We start from the raw sequence: 14,074 nt of genomic DNA, 5'->3' as shown, positions 1-14,074 counted from the left end.
ATGCAGGGAGGACCCGGGAAGCAAACCCAGGTCTCCTTCCTGCGAGGCAGCAGCACTGCTAAAACGCATCATGGATAGGGATATACAGTAATTATACTGTTTAAGGTGGCATCCTGGAATTGAAGCCAGTCAAGTTAAGTGTTCCTTAAACTGTTAGAAGACAGTTGCTTGGGACAGCTGTTGATTGACACTACACTTGTAATAATGCCTCACTAGGACTGGGACTGCCCTTCATCTATCTATCTATCTATCTATCTATCTATCTATCTATCTATCTATCTATCTATCTATCTATCTATCTATCTATCTATCTATCTATCTATCTATCTATCTATCTATCTATCTATCTGTTGGCCTTTATGTATGAATGTCTATCTTTTTGTCAGTCTAATAATTTAAGTGAATACAGGGATGTAAACTTATTGTCTATATTAAACTGTGTGATACAGTCAGAATATGCTATTATACGCAGTGGCAGACCTACATTTTGGGGCCTTGGAGCCTGAACTGTAATGGGAGCAACTTCACAACCAGCAACAAGGTTTGGGTATACCAATGTTATCTTCTTCAATGAATTTGTTCCATGAGAGACCGCCACATTTATTTTTCAATACTTTAATAACCTTTTGTTTTCAATTTAACTATTGTTTTGTATTGAATTACATTATATTAAGAATGTTATTTTTTAAAACTCCTTCTCATACAGTAGACACCCAAAACTATTAAGCAATGTGTGCTAAATTGCTTTTGGGGCCTCTCCAACATAAACTTAAGCCTCACCCTTAATCTTAAGCTTTATTAGTTACATAGTAGATCTGACCAGATTATATGGCAGTATGCCACATAGAAATTGATTAATTGATTGATTGATGGGGCAATATCTCCTTATATACTATAAAGGAAGACATGGATGGTTTGGCAGCCCATCACGGATAGGTAATGTTTCATTACCTGGCCGGGAGGCCATCACAATAGTTGGGGACAATATCTATCTATCTATCTATCTATCTATCTATCTATCTATCTATCTATCTATCTATCTATCTATCTATCTATCTATCTATCTATCTATCTATCATATAGTACCTTTCATATCTATGTATGTATGTACTTATCTATTTTGTGTCTCTATCTGCCTGTCTGTCCTTTGAAATTTTCCAACAAAAACTGCACAGTAAAATCTCTTCCTTTGTAAAGGACTTTGCTACAGCACATTGCACTATGTCAGTTTGACTGATTGGTCCAGATAGTCTAGTCTTTCATACTGACAGTACTGTTAAATAATACAGGCTTAGCGTAATTGAATGCATATGAATTGGTAAAATCGTGTAAGAAGTATTTCCCTCTTTCATGATTTATATCTAATATCCCATGCTGCTTCTGAATGCATTGACTCAGACATCACAAACTACCTGCTGTCTGTAAAATTCCTGTTGCAGAAATAAAACGGAGCCATTTACACAAGACACGCACGCACCAAAGCAGACACAGGTTGCTACGCCTTTAGTCGCACGTTTCCCAGCACATGCACGTGTGGGGAATCTCAAATTGTGAAGCCGGAGGTAGGCATCACGCGCGAAGATCAAAGACTAAAGTGTTTGAAATGTGAATTCGCCTGGCAGTCGTCGGGCTCTTCATTGTCTTGGCCGTACAGTAACACGCCCACTGTGCGCTCGATCAAGGGAGACTTTCATCTGTTATTTATTTCCCCTCCCCTAAGTGGCATTTTATTTTCTTTTTTTATTTATTTTGTGTTCTTTTATTTTACCCCACCGGGCAATTCTCTTTTAACTCAGATCACAGTGGGCAAGAGCCAGAAGGGACTCCAAGAAGAATGCGCGTCTCGGGGCTTTGGGTTTGGGATTTGATTGGGGAGAAGAAGCGTTGCGCACGGCTTTCCGGCACAGTGGGGCGGATGAAAAGGTTGTTTATGAAACTCCGGTGTGCGCGCTGTGGGGCGGGAATTCGAGATTGAAAAGTGAAGACAAAGAGAGAGAGAGAGAGAAGGAGAGAGAGGGAGGGAGGACACGCACAAGGAGCGGCGGTGCGCCGGCGAGCAGCTCAGCGGAGCTCGTAGGAGGAGGCGCGGCTTCCCCTGCACCTCCAAACCCAGCACATGTATGGACGACCACCTCAGCCTCCTTCACTCGCCTCCGCCGTCTTACACGAAGCAGAGGAAAAGCACAAACATCGTGAACCCCGGCTATACGGAGACTGAGCACGACATCATGACAGTGGTCGCCTGTGACAACATTCTGGAGGAGACGGCGGCGCTGCCCGGGCATCACTCTTTGGATCGCTACGAGCCCGACCATGAGTGCTGCGAGCGGGTGGTCATTAACATCTCCGGACTGCGCTTTGAAACTCAGCTCAAGACCTTAGCTCAGTTCCCAGAGACGTTGTTGGGTGACCCTAAAAAGAGGATGCGCTACTTTGACCCCCTGCGTAACGAGTACTTTTTTGACAGAAACAGACCCAGCTTTGATGCCATCCTTTATTACTATCAGTCCGGGGGGCGCATCAGGAGACCCGTTAACGTCCCCATTGACATCTTCTCCGAAGAAATCCGATTTTACGAACTTGGAGAGGAAGCCATGGAGAAATTCCGGGAAGACGAAGGCTTTATCAAAGAAGAGGAGCGTCCCTTGCCCACTAATGAGTTTCAGAGACAAGTGTGGCTACTGTTTGAGTATCCCGAGAGCTCCGGGCCAGCTCGGGGCATCGCAATTGTCTCCGTTTTGGTCATTCTAATCTCCATTGTTATATTTTGCCTGGAAACCTTGCCCGAGTTTAGGGACGATAAGGAGTACCCCAGCCCCATAGCACCTGTTATAAACGGAACAAATCCTTACCTGTCCAACAGTTTTACAGATCCTTTTTTCGTGGTAGAGACGCTTTGCATCATCTGGTTTTCTTTCGAACTGCTTGTGAGATTCTTCGCTTGTCCTAGCAAAGCCACGTTTTCCAAAAATATCATGAACATCATAGACATTGTGGCCATCATTCCATACTTCATTACCCTAGGGACTGAGCTGGCCGAAAGGCAGGGCAACGGTCAGCAGGCCATGTCTTTGGCAATTCTGCGAGTCATCAGGTTGGTGAGAGTTTTCCGGATTTTTAAACTCTCCCGGCACTCGAAAGGGCTCCAGATTTTGGGGCAGACTCTGAAAGCCAGCATGAGGGAACTGGGGTTGTTAATTTTCTTCCTTTTTATTGGGGTCATCCTTTTCTCTAGCGCAGTCTACTTTGCCGAAGCCGACGACCCCACCTCTGGCTTTAACAGCATCCCCGATGCCTTCTGGTGGGCAGTGGTCACCATGACGACGGTTGGCTATGGAGACATGCACCCCGTCACGATAGGTGGCAAAATTGTCGGGTCACTGTGTGCAATCGCTGGCGTGCTCACCATCGCCCTTCCAGTGCCTGTCATTGTATCCAATTTTAACTACTTTTACCACCGGGAGACGGAGGGAGAGGAGCAGGCGCAGTACCTGCACGTCGGCAGCTGCCAGCACCTGTCGTCCACCGAAGAGCTGAAGAAAGCGCGCAGCTCGTCCTCTTTGAGCAAATCCGAGTACATGGTGGTGGAGGAAGGCATCAACAGTGCTTTCAAGTCGTCCAACTTTAAAAATAGCAACTGCACACCAAACAGTCAAAACTATGTGAACATCAAAAAGATATTCACTGACGTTTAAAAAGGGCAAATGGCAGCGTTCATCACACTCAAAGCCACTACTAATAATCGTGACGTGTCAGTGCAATTATGTTGTGTGGAGGCGACGCCATACCGTACCGTAGGTAAAACTAAGTGTGTCCTGTCCCAGTGAGTTCAACTCCATTCGCTGTAGAGCCAAACGTTTTACGGTTGTTTTGCTGCTTCGTTAACGAGATCCATGGATGTTCTGCCTTCTTACTCTTAACCTGAAAAGCGGCACAAATCACAGTAGGCTACTAATAAGGCCGGCTGGGTGACATTTATATATACCAATTTCTATATACTTACAGATATGTACATGGATAGATTTATATTTTTTTGTATTCCCATTTTTTTTTATTTTTGCCAAGTCGATTTAGGTGATTGTATTCTTTTAGTGATAATTCTCAACGTAAAGTGGGCATTTATTTGTCGAGTCTGTATTTCAAGTGAAAAGGCGTCAGTTTAGAAAAACGCGAAATATAAGATAGATAGGCTGCCAGAGTATTTCACCTCCACTCACTGACATTTGTTCATGAAGGGTACAAGTCTGTCCAATCCTTATCGCGTTGTGCGCACAACTGGAAAATTACGTGTATGTGGTAATAAAAGTTAGAGTCTAATGTAGTCGTCGACTTAGTGTCCCGTATGTGTAAAGGTCTCGATGAAAACGTTAAAATTTAGACAGTAATAATCATATATATATATATATATATATATATATATATATATATATATATATATATATATATATATATATATATATGCGTCGCGATATGTTTATTTTTTTTACATGCATAGTAAAATTCCCCCGCATATGTAATTGGTTGCATTTGTTCACGTAAAAAGAATGTATGTTGTAAGTCCCTCCACTCGCTGCTTAAATCTACCTGTAGATGATCAAACTGGGCAAATGGGAAAAGCGCCTTCGATTGCTTTAGTGAATGACCTGAGCAAGTAGTCGAGAATTGCTACGAGCGAGCAGCGGACGTCTTAAGAATGAAGATGACTGAAGCCACACGCCTTCTAGCGGATACCACTAATTTTGCTTGGAGTGATGCAGTCGCTATAGCAACCAAAGTTTCCTGGGTAACTCCCCCCTCCTCTTTTCGTCCTCATGTTGCCATGACATCCATTTCTGTTTCCACAGCAACCTTCCAGATGGTTCCGAAGGCTGCAAAAAAAAAAAAAAAAAAAGGCTGCTGAAATGATAAAACGCACAGTGAAATCTTAAGTCTCCACAGGCAACAATGAGAAATGAATGCAACTGTATTTGGCAGGATGCACGGGCATACCAATCATCTATATAAGCGTGTTACAAGTGCTCAGTTTTAAGTTACCCTATCAAATCAGCTTATGAAATTAAAGTTGGAAGAAAAACAGGAAAAAAATGAAATCAGATATTAAAGAGTAAGCCCAAGAAAAACAGCAAGCTATTAAGAAAAGAAAAGTTTCACAATACCCAACAGTAGATTCCAAACTGTTCCAATGACATTGATTCTGATAATGAAACTAAAGAAATGGGATATGCCCTTCATTACAAAATATGATAATGCCACAGAAGGAAGCAATGTGACTGAAGCCATTTGGCAAAGCACAAAATGGACAGTGAGGCTTGGTAAGAAATGATGGAATTAAGCTGGCTGCTTTACACCAATAAATCACCAGAGGTTGCCCTTCTTCATCAGATATCAAAGGTGAGTATCCTTAAGCGATGTGATCAACTTTCTATGCAATCTCTATGGGGTTATAAAATCTTACCTCACATACAAAACAAAGTGATTGCAGTCCAATACAGTTTATTTATAGAAATCTCTCTTTTTAATTAACAATTTGTGTCATTTAGCATGCAATGTAAAATAACACAGAAGATTTTTAAACCTGATCGTCTAATCCACAGTGGGGGTGAGGGTGTAAGGGAGGAGATAACTGTGGAACAGGTGCCAGTCCACTGTAAGACCCCCTCAATAAAAAGGGTACAGAACCAATTTAGAATCAACTGGGATGCAATAGAAAAAATGTAGTATCAAAGAAGGAAACACACACAAACACACACACACAGATTGTTAGAAAATGCAAACTTCATCTAACAAATGATTAGGTGTGGGACTTGAACCCAAAATGCTCAGTCAGTGTACTGTCACACCTCCCACAATATCAAAAAAATACTAAAATAACTGTATGCACAATGTCCCCACACGTGCTCAATGTGATTATGTATTGAGTTATATGTAATAGATAATTAATAATTGAATAACATTTTTATCCAAGGCCACTTACATCATCTGAGAAGTACAATGAGTTACATTTGCTTTTGATTTTCCATTTAGAGCAGAGCCAAGTGAAGTGACCTGTTCAGGGTCACTCAGTGCTAGTAGCAGGGTTTGAACCCACAGCCTCAAGATGTCAAGTCCAAAGCCGTACCCACTACACCACACTGCCTGCCTGCAGTGTGGTCCTTCTTCAAAATAGTTTACTTTTCACTCTTACTTTTATTCCAAATTATAATTATTGCTCTTACTATTATTCATATAAAGGTGTTGTAGGGACTTGTATTACTACGTCTTAGCTCCTGGGATTCCAGGGGTTTAACAATCACTTTGGTAGCTGGGTGAAGTCTCCATGCATTCTCTTATTCCATTGGCTGCAGCCATAATGCAAAGACTGGCGTGTTGTGATGATTGGTAGTTCTACATTGCCCTGCCGTGTGTCTGTTTGTGATTGTTGCTATTCATTGACTGTCACTGGGCAGCATTTGTCATACAAATGCAGCCTAAACCTTTTCTGGCAGCATCATCTACAGGGCAGGAAGTAACCCTGGAAGGGACTCTGCAATTATTATTATTATTATTAGAAGTACTATAAAATGTCATTCCATGACCCACTTCATCCAGTTTAAGTTGTTATGATGATGATGATTATAAAATGACATTGTGAAACCCACTTAGTCCAATTTAGGGATGCTAGGGGATTTATTATTATTATTAAATAGCATTACAAAACCAAATGAATCCAATTTAGGGATTCAAGGGGCATTAATAATAATAATAATAATAATAATAATAATAATAATAATAATAATAATAATTCCCTTAGTAGCCCTAAATTGGATTAATTAGGTTTTATAATGCTATTTATTATTATTATTATTATTATTATTATTATTATTATAATCTATATTATCTATCATCATTTAATTTAGGCTGGAAGAAACCCTGGACAGAGTAGAGTGCCTGTATTATTATTATTATTATTATTATTATTATTATTATTATTATTAAATAACATTGTAAAACCTAATAAATCAAATTTAAGGCAGTTAGGGGTAATAATAATAATAGTAATAACATTTATTTATTTATTTATTATAAAGGCACTCTATTTAGGGTTTCTCCCAGCTAAAATACCTTGAATGGGATTAAATGGGGTTAGATAATGGATTGATAATAATAATCACAGTAATATTATACAGGCACTCTTTCCAGGGTTTCCTACAGCCTAAACTGCTTAGATTTGGATTAAATGGGGGAGGATAATGGATTGGTATTATTATTATTATTATTATTATTATTATTATTATTATTATAAAATAGCATTGTAAAACCCACTTAATCCAATTTAGAGAATGCTGGGGCATTATTATTATTATTATTATTATTATTATTATTATTAGTAGCAGGAGGGCTTCCACCTCCCAGATTCAGTGCGCTGTGTTTGAATCCTGGCCTGGACGTTTTCTGTGTAGTTTTTACATTCTTCTCATGTCTGCATTTGCTTTTCTCCTCCCACACCCCCAAGTGTGTAGGTTAGGTGGACTGTGGAGTCTAAATTAACCCAGTCGTTGTGAGTGATTGTGTGTGTGAGTGTGTACGTGATTTTGTGCCACAACCTCCTGGCACAGTGGCCATGACAGGTTTTTGCTTTGCGTCCAATCCTTTCAGTGGGATGAAGGGGCTTTGAGAATTCTGTTGTATTTATTATCTGTCTATCAATTTGTTTAACCCTTAGAATCCCATTTTAGTTTTGCAGGCAATTGGACCCCATTCTTGATTCCATTGGGTGCAAAGCAGCAACAAACTATTGCAGACAGTGCTTAAATATTAATAATAATAATAATAATAATGAAGGCAAAAGCTTGCCTCCTAATTGATGTTGCTGTCCCACATGATTCTAATCTTCTAACAAACGTGGCCAAGAAGATTAGCAAATATTGAGATCTGGAGATCAAAAACAGATGAATGTGCAACTCCAACAGGAGAACAGTGGCAGTCGTCACTGGAGCACACAGAACCCTGAAGGAGAGCTTTAACAACTGCCTCAAATGGCTACCAGGAAAGCCTTGTGTAAAAGAGCTCCTCTTAGGGAGTGCACACTATCTGAGACAGTTTCTTATGTCAAGTGCCACTTTGGCCTCTTATTGCGACCCCGGTAACCTTGTAAAGACCATCTTTAAGGTGGTGGATCATAAATAATAATAATGAAGATGAAAATGACGATGAGACAACACGGTAGAAGAAGGATTAGCACCATGTCTCTGGAGACTGCACCCGCTCCACATTTGCATGTTTTTTCTCTGTGTGTTCCTGTTTCATCCCAAATCCCAAAGACATGCACATTTAGCAAATCCACCCACAGGTGTGATTGGTCTCAGTACCTTGTCACTTTAAAATTGGATTAAGCACGGTCAGTAAATGCATGGTTGTAAACATTCGCCTTATACTATGTTGGTAACTTGCTCAAACAGTCACCCAGATATTATTTACTGACAGTAACACATTTATTCTGCCATCTCACTTTCTCCCACTTTATATTTAGCATTCATTGTTATTTTTTTTTGAATAAAATCCAATTGAATAATAAATATATAAAAACACAAATACTTAAAAACCAGTTCAAAAATGAAAACTCTAAACAGTGATTTCCCTTTATGCTGACTTCATGCAGTGGTGATAAATAGCAGGCAGTGTGGTAGGCCTTAAGGCTTTGGACTACAAACCCTGAGGTCGTGTGGCCATAAGCGAGACACTTCACTTGTACAAATAAAATGGAACCAAAAGCATCTCAGGTGTTTGAAGTTGGCTTGGATAAAGCCGTCAGCTCAATAATAATAAGTAGTTCATGCTTGTACATCAATGAAAGTTGAAATAAATACTCGTACATTTGGCACGTGTCTAACAAGCCATCACTCATGTTTTCTGTCATGTTCTTTAACACTAATCGCCCCTCCATGCTCCGTTGGGCCACTAATGTGAGGTGAACCTTCACCTAAGTCTGAGGTCTCAGGCAATCTGGGGCAGGTTTTCTTCAAGGACCCATCTGGTTTTGGCTCCATTCATCCTTCCCACAATTCTGACTAATTTCCTTGTCCTGGCTTCTGAGAAGCACTCCTATAGTATGATGCCACCACCACTGCACTTCACCATAGGGATGATACAAGCCAAACACAGCGATTGAAGTTCTGCCCAAAGAGTTTAATTTTTTGCCCCATCAGACCAGAGACTCTTTGTCTATGTGTATGCAGAGTCTTTTACACTATCATGTGCTTTTTTACTCAAGAATGGCTTCTGTCTGGCCATTTCTACCATAAACACCTGATTGATGGAGTGCTGCTGAGATGGTCCTCCTTCCAACAGGTTCTCCCATTTCAGCAGAGGACTTTTGCAGCTTGGTTAGAGTGACCAATACGTTCTTGGTTACTTTGTTGAGCAAAGCCCTTTTTTACATCTCAAGTGTTTTAAGTCGCATTGGAGTAGTAGGGTGTTGTACCGTGTTAGCCATAATGGATGCAATGAGAAGTCCAACAAAATGGCACTTTTTTTGGATAACTGAACAGACTGCAATATGCAAGCTTTTGAGGGAGCTTAGACTAAAGAAGGGGTCTAAGTTGCCTCAAAAGCGTGCATATTGTAATTTGTTCAGTTAGCCAATGAAAGGTGTTGTTTTGCTTGACATCTCATTGCAAGTTGCCTTGGATAAAGCCGTCAGCCTTTTAAAGCAGTTAATATGTAAATGAAAGTTGAAATACATACCTATAAATCACGCAGGTGTCTAATAAGCCTACGGTTGTGTTTCACGTCATGTTCTTTAACACTAATCTCCTCTTCATGCTCCCTTGGGCCTCTAGTGCATGTTGGGCACTCCCCAAAAGCAGAAGTTGATGTTGAGGCATATCATTCTTAAAGGCTACATAACTAATCACTAATAATTGTAGTTACGTCTTGGTAAATTTATTAAATAGCTCCTTAGATGTATTATTTTACTCAAGTCCTGATGATTATTGGTTTGACAAAATATTTGGTTTACACATTAATTTGAGATTGTACATGTCATGAATTTGTCATACCGTTATTTTCTACAATGGGGATTTGAAAGAAATGGCTTTGTTCTTCCGCATGATGCTATTATGACCTTTAGGGAGACACGCCTGCACGCCAGACACCCCGAAACAATCAAACCACACAGTCACGGGTTCAAGGAAAGATTGAAACAATACCGTTGACAGGTTTGTTTAGACACACTAGTTGATTCTCCCCCTGCTTGCTTCGCTCGCCAACCCCCCCCAGCCTGCACTACGCACCAGCCACTTCGCACCTCTGCCACTCACGTTGTGAAGAGGGGGGCTGAACGCACCCCAAAGAGATGTGGTTGCTCCTCCGAAACCCCCTCTTAAACGGTGATACAATGGGAACACATACAGTTTTTTTACCTCTTCTTTGCTTGATCAGCTGCTGGCTTGCTGCTGCTGCCGTGCCACGTGATCTGCATCTCATCTTAAAAGCTTATAATGCAGCTGTCCTACTCTTTGTCTTTTATTTCCGGCCCCGGGCGTGGTTAAATCTTTTGGCACAAAGTCTTGTCTCGCGGGACCTGTGTTTTTGATATTTTTTAGTTTATAATTTAAAAACTGAAGAAGAATCTGAAAATCTAACAACATCATATTAAAGTTTGATAAATTATGAAAAGAATGATACCAAACATATATACATGTAGGTTTTAAAATAAGCCAGATTTAAAGCATGACAAAAAATGTGACATAAAAACGTCACATAAAATCGTTGCACTTTTAGGCTTAGAATTTTATATATATAGAGAGAGTAGATAAATCAGTTCAATTCTGTTCCATTTTGCCTAGCTTCGTTTCTTTCCTCTCCTTTACATTTCTGCCTCCACTCTTCTATGAGCAAGCCTTGTTCACCTCTTCCCAACACTGACCCCTGAAGTAGAGGAAGCAATTTCTTTTATGGTTCTGGTGCCACAACAAGGCACATCAGTGGTAGCTGGGCTGTTCCTCTTCAGCTACCCCTTGTTGTACACAAGTACCCCAACACTCAACAGTGCTGCCCTTCCGGACTACAGCTCCCAAAATGCCATGCAAGTGTACAAATGGGAGTTCCACCAGAGGGATGCTGCCACCCCACTTATAGGGGGAATATATGGCAGCAGGAAAAGTATTTCCCTCTGTCCTTATGTTGTGGTCTCCTGGCTGGGATGTGGGTCCTTCTGCATTTCATAAAAGCCTCCTGACCGGGAAAGGTACCATTAACCAACTAATGGTCATACATTTATGTCCTTCCTTTAATCACGGCTTCCTGGCTGGGTAAGGAACCATCCACCATGGCCAGTAGGCCAATTCATGTCTTCTATTACAGCTTAAATATTCAATTTACATTTAAGTATATTGCTCTGTAGTCAAAGAAAGCTTCATTAAAATAAAATAGCAAAGTGAAGAATAGGATGCATCTGTCTGAAAGTTATTCTCTTGATTCATTCCTCCATTTGTTCTTTAAACTAAAGGATTGCTAGGATTGAAAACATATCCTGCCACTGTGCTTAAGGTAGGCATCAAACCCAGGGTGGGGTGAATGGAACACTAGCCCATCACAGGGCACTCTCTCACGCTTACTTATAGACACGACAATTCAAATAACATCTCACTACCCTATAATTGGAATAACTAGCATTAGGTAATAGAAGGATGGAAGAATTAACCTGACATGAACATTTTTAAGTTTTGATAATAAACTGGATTATATGGAAAAAGCCTATAAAAACACAAGGAGAAAAGGCATCGACACGACAGGAAAGTAAGCCTGTTTATCTGAAGAGGTGAGGCAGCTCCTCTTATCACTGTGTCACAGTGCTGCTCATCATTTATCTCAATTACTAGGATTTCCATTGTATTGATCATTCACAATAGGCTATGGAGAGACTCACCAGCTTTAAGTTTCTGGGAGTCACCATTACAGCGGACCTCTCCTTGGCTGACAATACTTCAATGGTAGTAGACAAAGCACAATAACCCCTCTACTTTCTGAGAAGACTGAAAAAAAAAAAAACAAAGCTGTTGGTCAACCTTTACAGATGCACTAAAGAGAGCAATTTGACTAACTTCATGACAGCCTGGTATACTAGCTACACCAAAACCATTGAAAAAGCCCTGCAGTGGGACGTACAAATAGCACAGGACTTTGTTGGCACCGGGCGGAGTGGTGGCTCTGAGGTTAAGGATTCACCGGTTCAAATCCATTAATGCCAGAAGTGACTCTACTCTGTTGGGCCCTTAACCTGCAATTGCTCCATCCTAGGTATGATGTTAACCTGCAGCTTGCCCTCCAATCTGCAGGGAAAAACCTGGGGGTTGGTGGCAGAATTGGCACTCCAGCCACCATAAAAAACCTCATAATGTTCTATTCCATCTGAACTAGTGTGGTGCTGTGGTGTCGCCCATCTCATGCTACATGTGGGTCTGAGATCTTGAGGTGGTTTGTCATATGGTGGGTGCGACTGCACATTGTATCAGTACATGCTCCTAATCTCTCTCTATTATTGGTGCTAAACTGCCATCCCTTGAACATCTGTACAAGACTCGCTGTTTGAGAAGGGCTAAAAACATCATCAAGGAATATCAGTCATCCTGGACATAACTTGTTTAAGCTCCTCCAGTTTGGCAGGCACTTCAGATCAATTTGTTCACACACAAACAGACTAAAAAAGTGTTTTTTCCCCAATTGCCATTAATATCAGTCTAATATCTCCTGAGTCTGAGATAATGTTTCATACTATTGGCCTTTTGGATTTTAAATGCACCTTGGGGTTGCTACAAAAGTAATTTTGTTTTGTTACACAATGAAAATAAAGTGATTGATTGATTGATTGATTGATTGATTGATTGATTGATTGATTGGTTTTGATTGATTGAACCATCCATGTTCTGGTTTTTAGAATGTAAAAAAAAATGTCATTTCTTACTTAGGAAATTAGCCCACTGTTTGATTACCTAGATCTGCTGGTTATTAGTGGTGATTGGTATTCATAACTCATATGCTATTCATAACTACAGACGTTTTAAAATGAAATAACTATTGATGTGAGTTATTTTATTTCTCATTGAGTAGCACTGCACTTGGACTTTGGGTCTTCACTGGCTGGGCTGCCTCGTGTCTGCCATTTGTATGCCCTCACCTTATTATGTTGCAGTTGTTGTAGATGCTGTGAAACTGACCACCATCTTGGAATTGTTTTAATGTCGTTGCATCTACTGTTTGTGTGCAAATAAATGTGTCCAGAGTGCCTGTTACTGGAGTCTAACTTCAAATCCTGATCCAGTTATAGTGTATGTTGACATTATGGGAATGTCTCGAGATACAGTGGATTCAGAAAGTATTTAGACCCCCTCTGTTTCTGCGCATTGTATTGTGTTGTAGATTTAATTTTAAATTAATAAAATTCTCTTTTTTGCCCATCAATCTATACTCAATAACTGATAATAACAAAGTAAAAATATGTCCTGGAGGTTAGTGGATGCACATGCTATGACTTGTTCAGCCGACTTCGCCACTCTCTGTGAAGCCTTGTGACCCTGCTGTTCCCAAACCAGGTGGTGATACTTCCTGTCAGGATACTTTTGATGGTGGATGTGTAGAACTTCTTTAGTAATTGGGAGGCAAGCCTGGAAGGCATTAGAACACTCTACACGAGAACAGGCCATTCAACCCAACAAAGTTCGCCAGTCCTATCCAGTTATCTCTTCCAATAAAACATCAAGTCGATATTTGAAAATCCCTAAAGTCTTACTGTCTACCACACTACTTGGTAGCTTATTCCAAGTGTCTATTGTTTTTTGTGTAAAGAAAAACTTCCTAATGTTTGCGAGAAATTTACCCTATACAAGTTTCCAACTGCGTCCCCGTGTTCTTGATGAACTCATTTTAAAGTCACAGTCTCGATCCACTGGACTCATTCCCTTCATAATTTTAAACACTTCAGTCATATCTCCTCTTAATCTTCTTTTGGTTAAACTCTATCAGTTCAGCTCTTTTAATGTTTTCTCATAATTCAACCCCTGTAGCCCTATGTTTAATACTTTTCATTTCATCTGCC

General features: G+C 40.3%; 1 protein-coding gene across 1 annotated transcript; it reads left to right on the top strand.

Annotated features, from left to right (window-relative positions):
* Positions 1-1,889: 1,889 nt before the first annotated feature.
* On the top strand, positions 1,890-4,431 carry LOC120526255 (potassium voltage-gated channel subfamily A member 3-like). The gene has a single exon (XM_039749341.1). The coding sequence runs from the start codon at positions 2,121-2,123 to the stop codon at positions 3,693-3,695; it is 1,575 nt and encodes a 524-aa protein (XP_039605275.1). The 5' UTR covers positions 1,890-2,120; the 3' UTR covers positions 3,696-4,431.
* The last annotated feature ends 9,643 nt before the right edge of the window (positions 4,432-14,074 follow it).

Source organism: Polypterus senegalus, chromosome 3 (assembly GCF_016835505.1).
Source record: "Polypterus senegalus isolate Bchr_013 chromosome 3, ASM1683550v1, whole genome shotgun sequence".
In the NCBI taxonomy this organism is placed as follows: Eukaryota; Metazoa; Chordata; class Cladistia; order Polypteriformes; family Polypteridae; genus Polypterus; species Polypterus senegalus.
This window is presented reverse-complemented; position numbering and strand designations above follow the sequence as displayed.

Bases quoted from the DNA above. Each gene is read 5' to 3' on its own strand.
- LOC120526255 (XM_039749341.1), top strand. From the start codon at position 2,121: ATGGACGACCACCTCAGCCTCCTTCACTCGCCTCCGCCGTCTTACACG.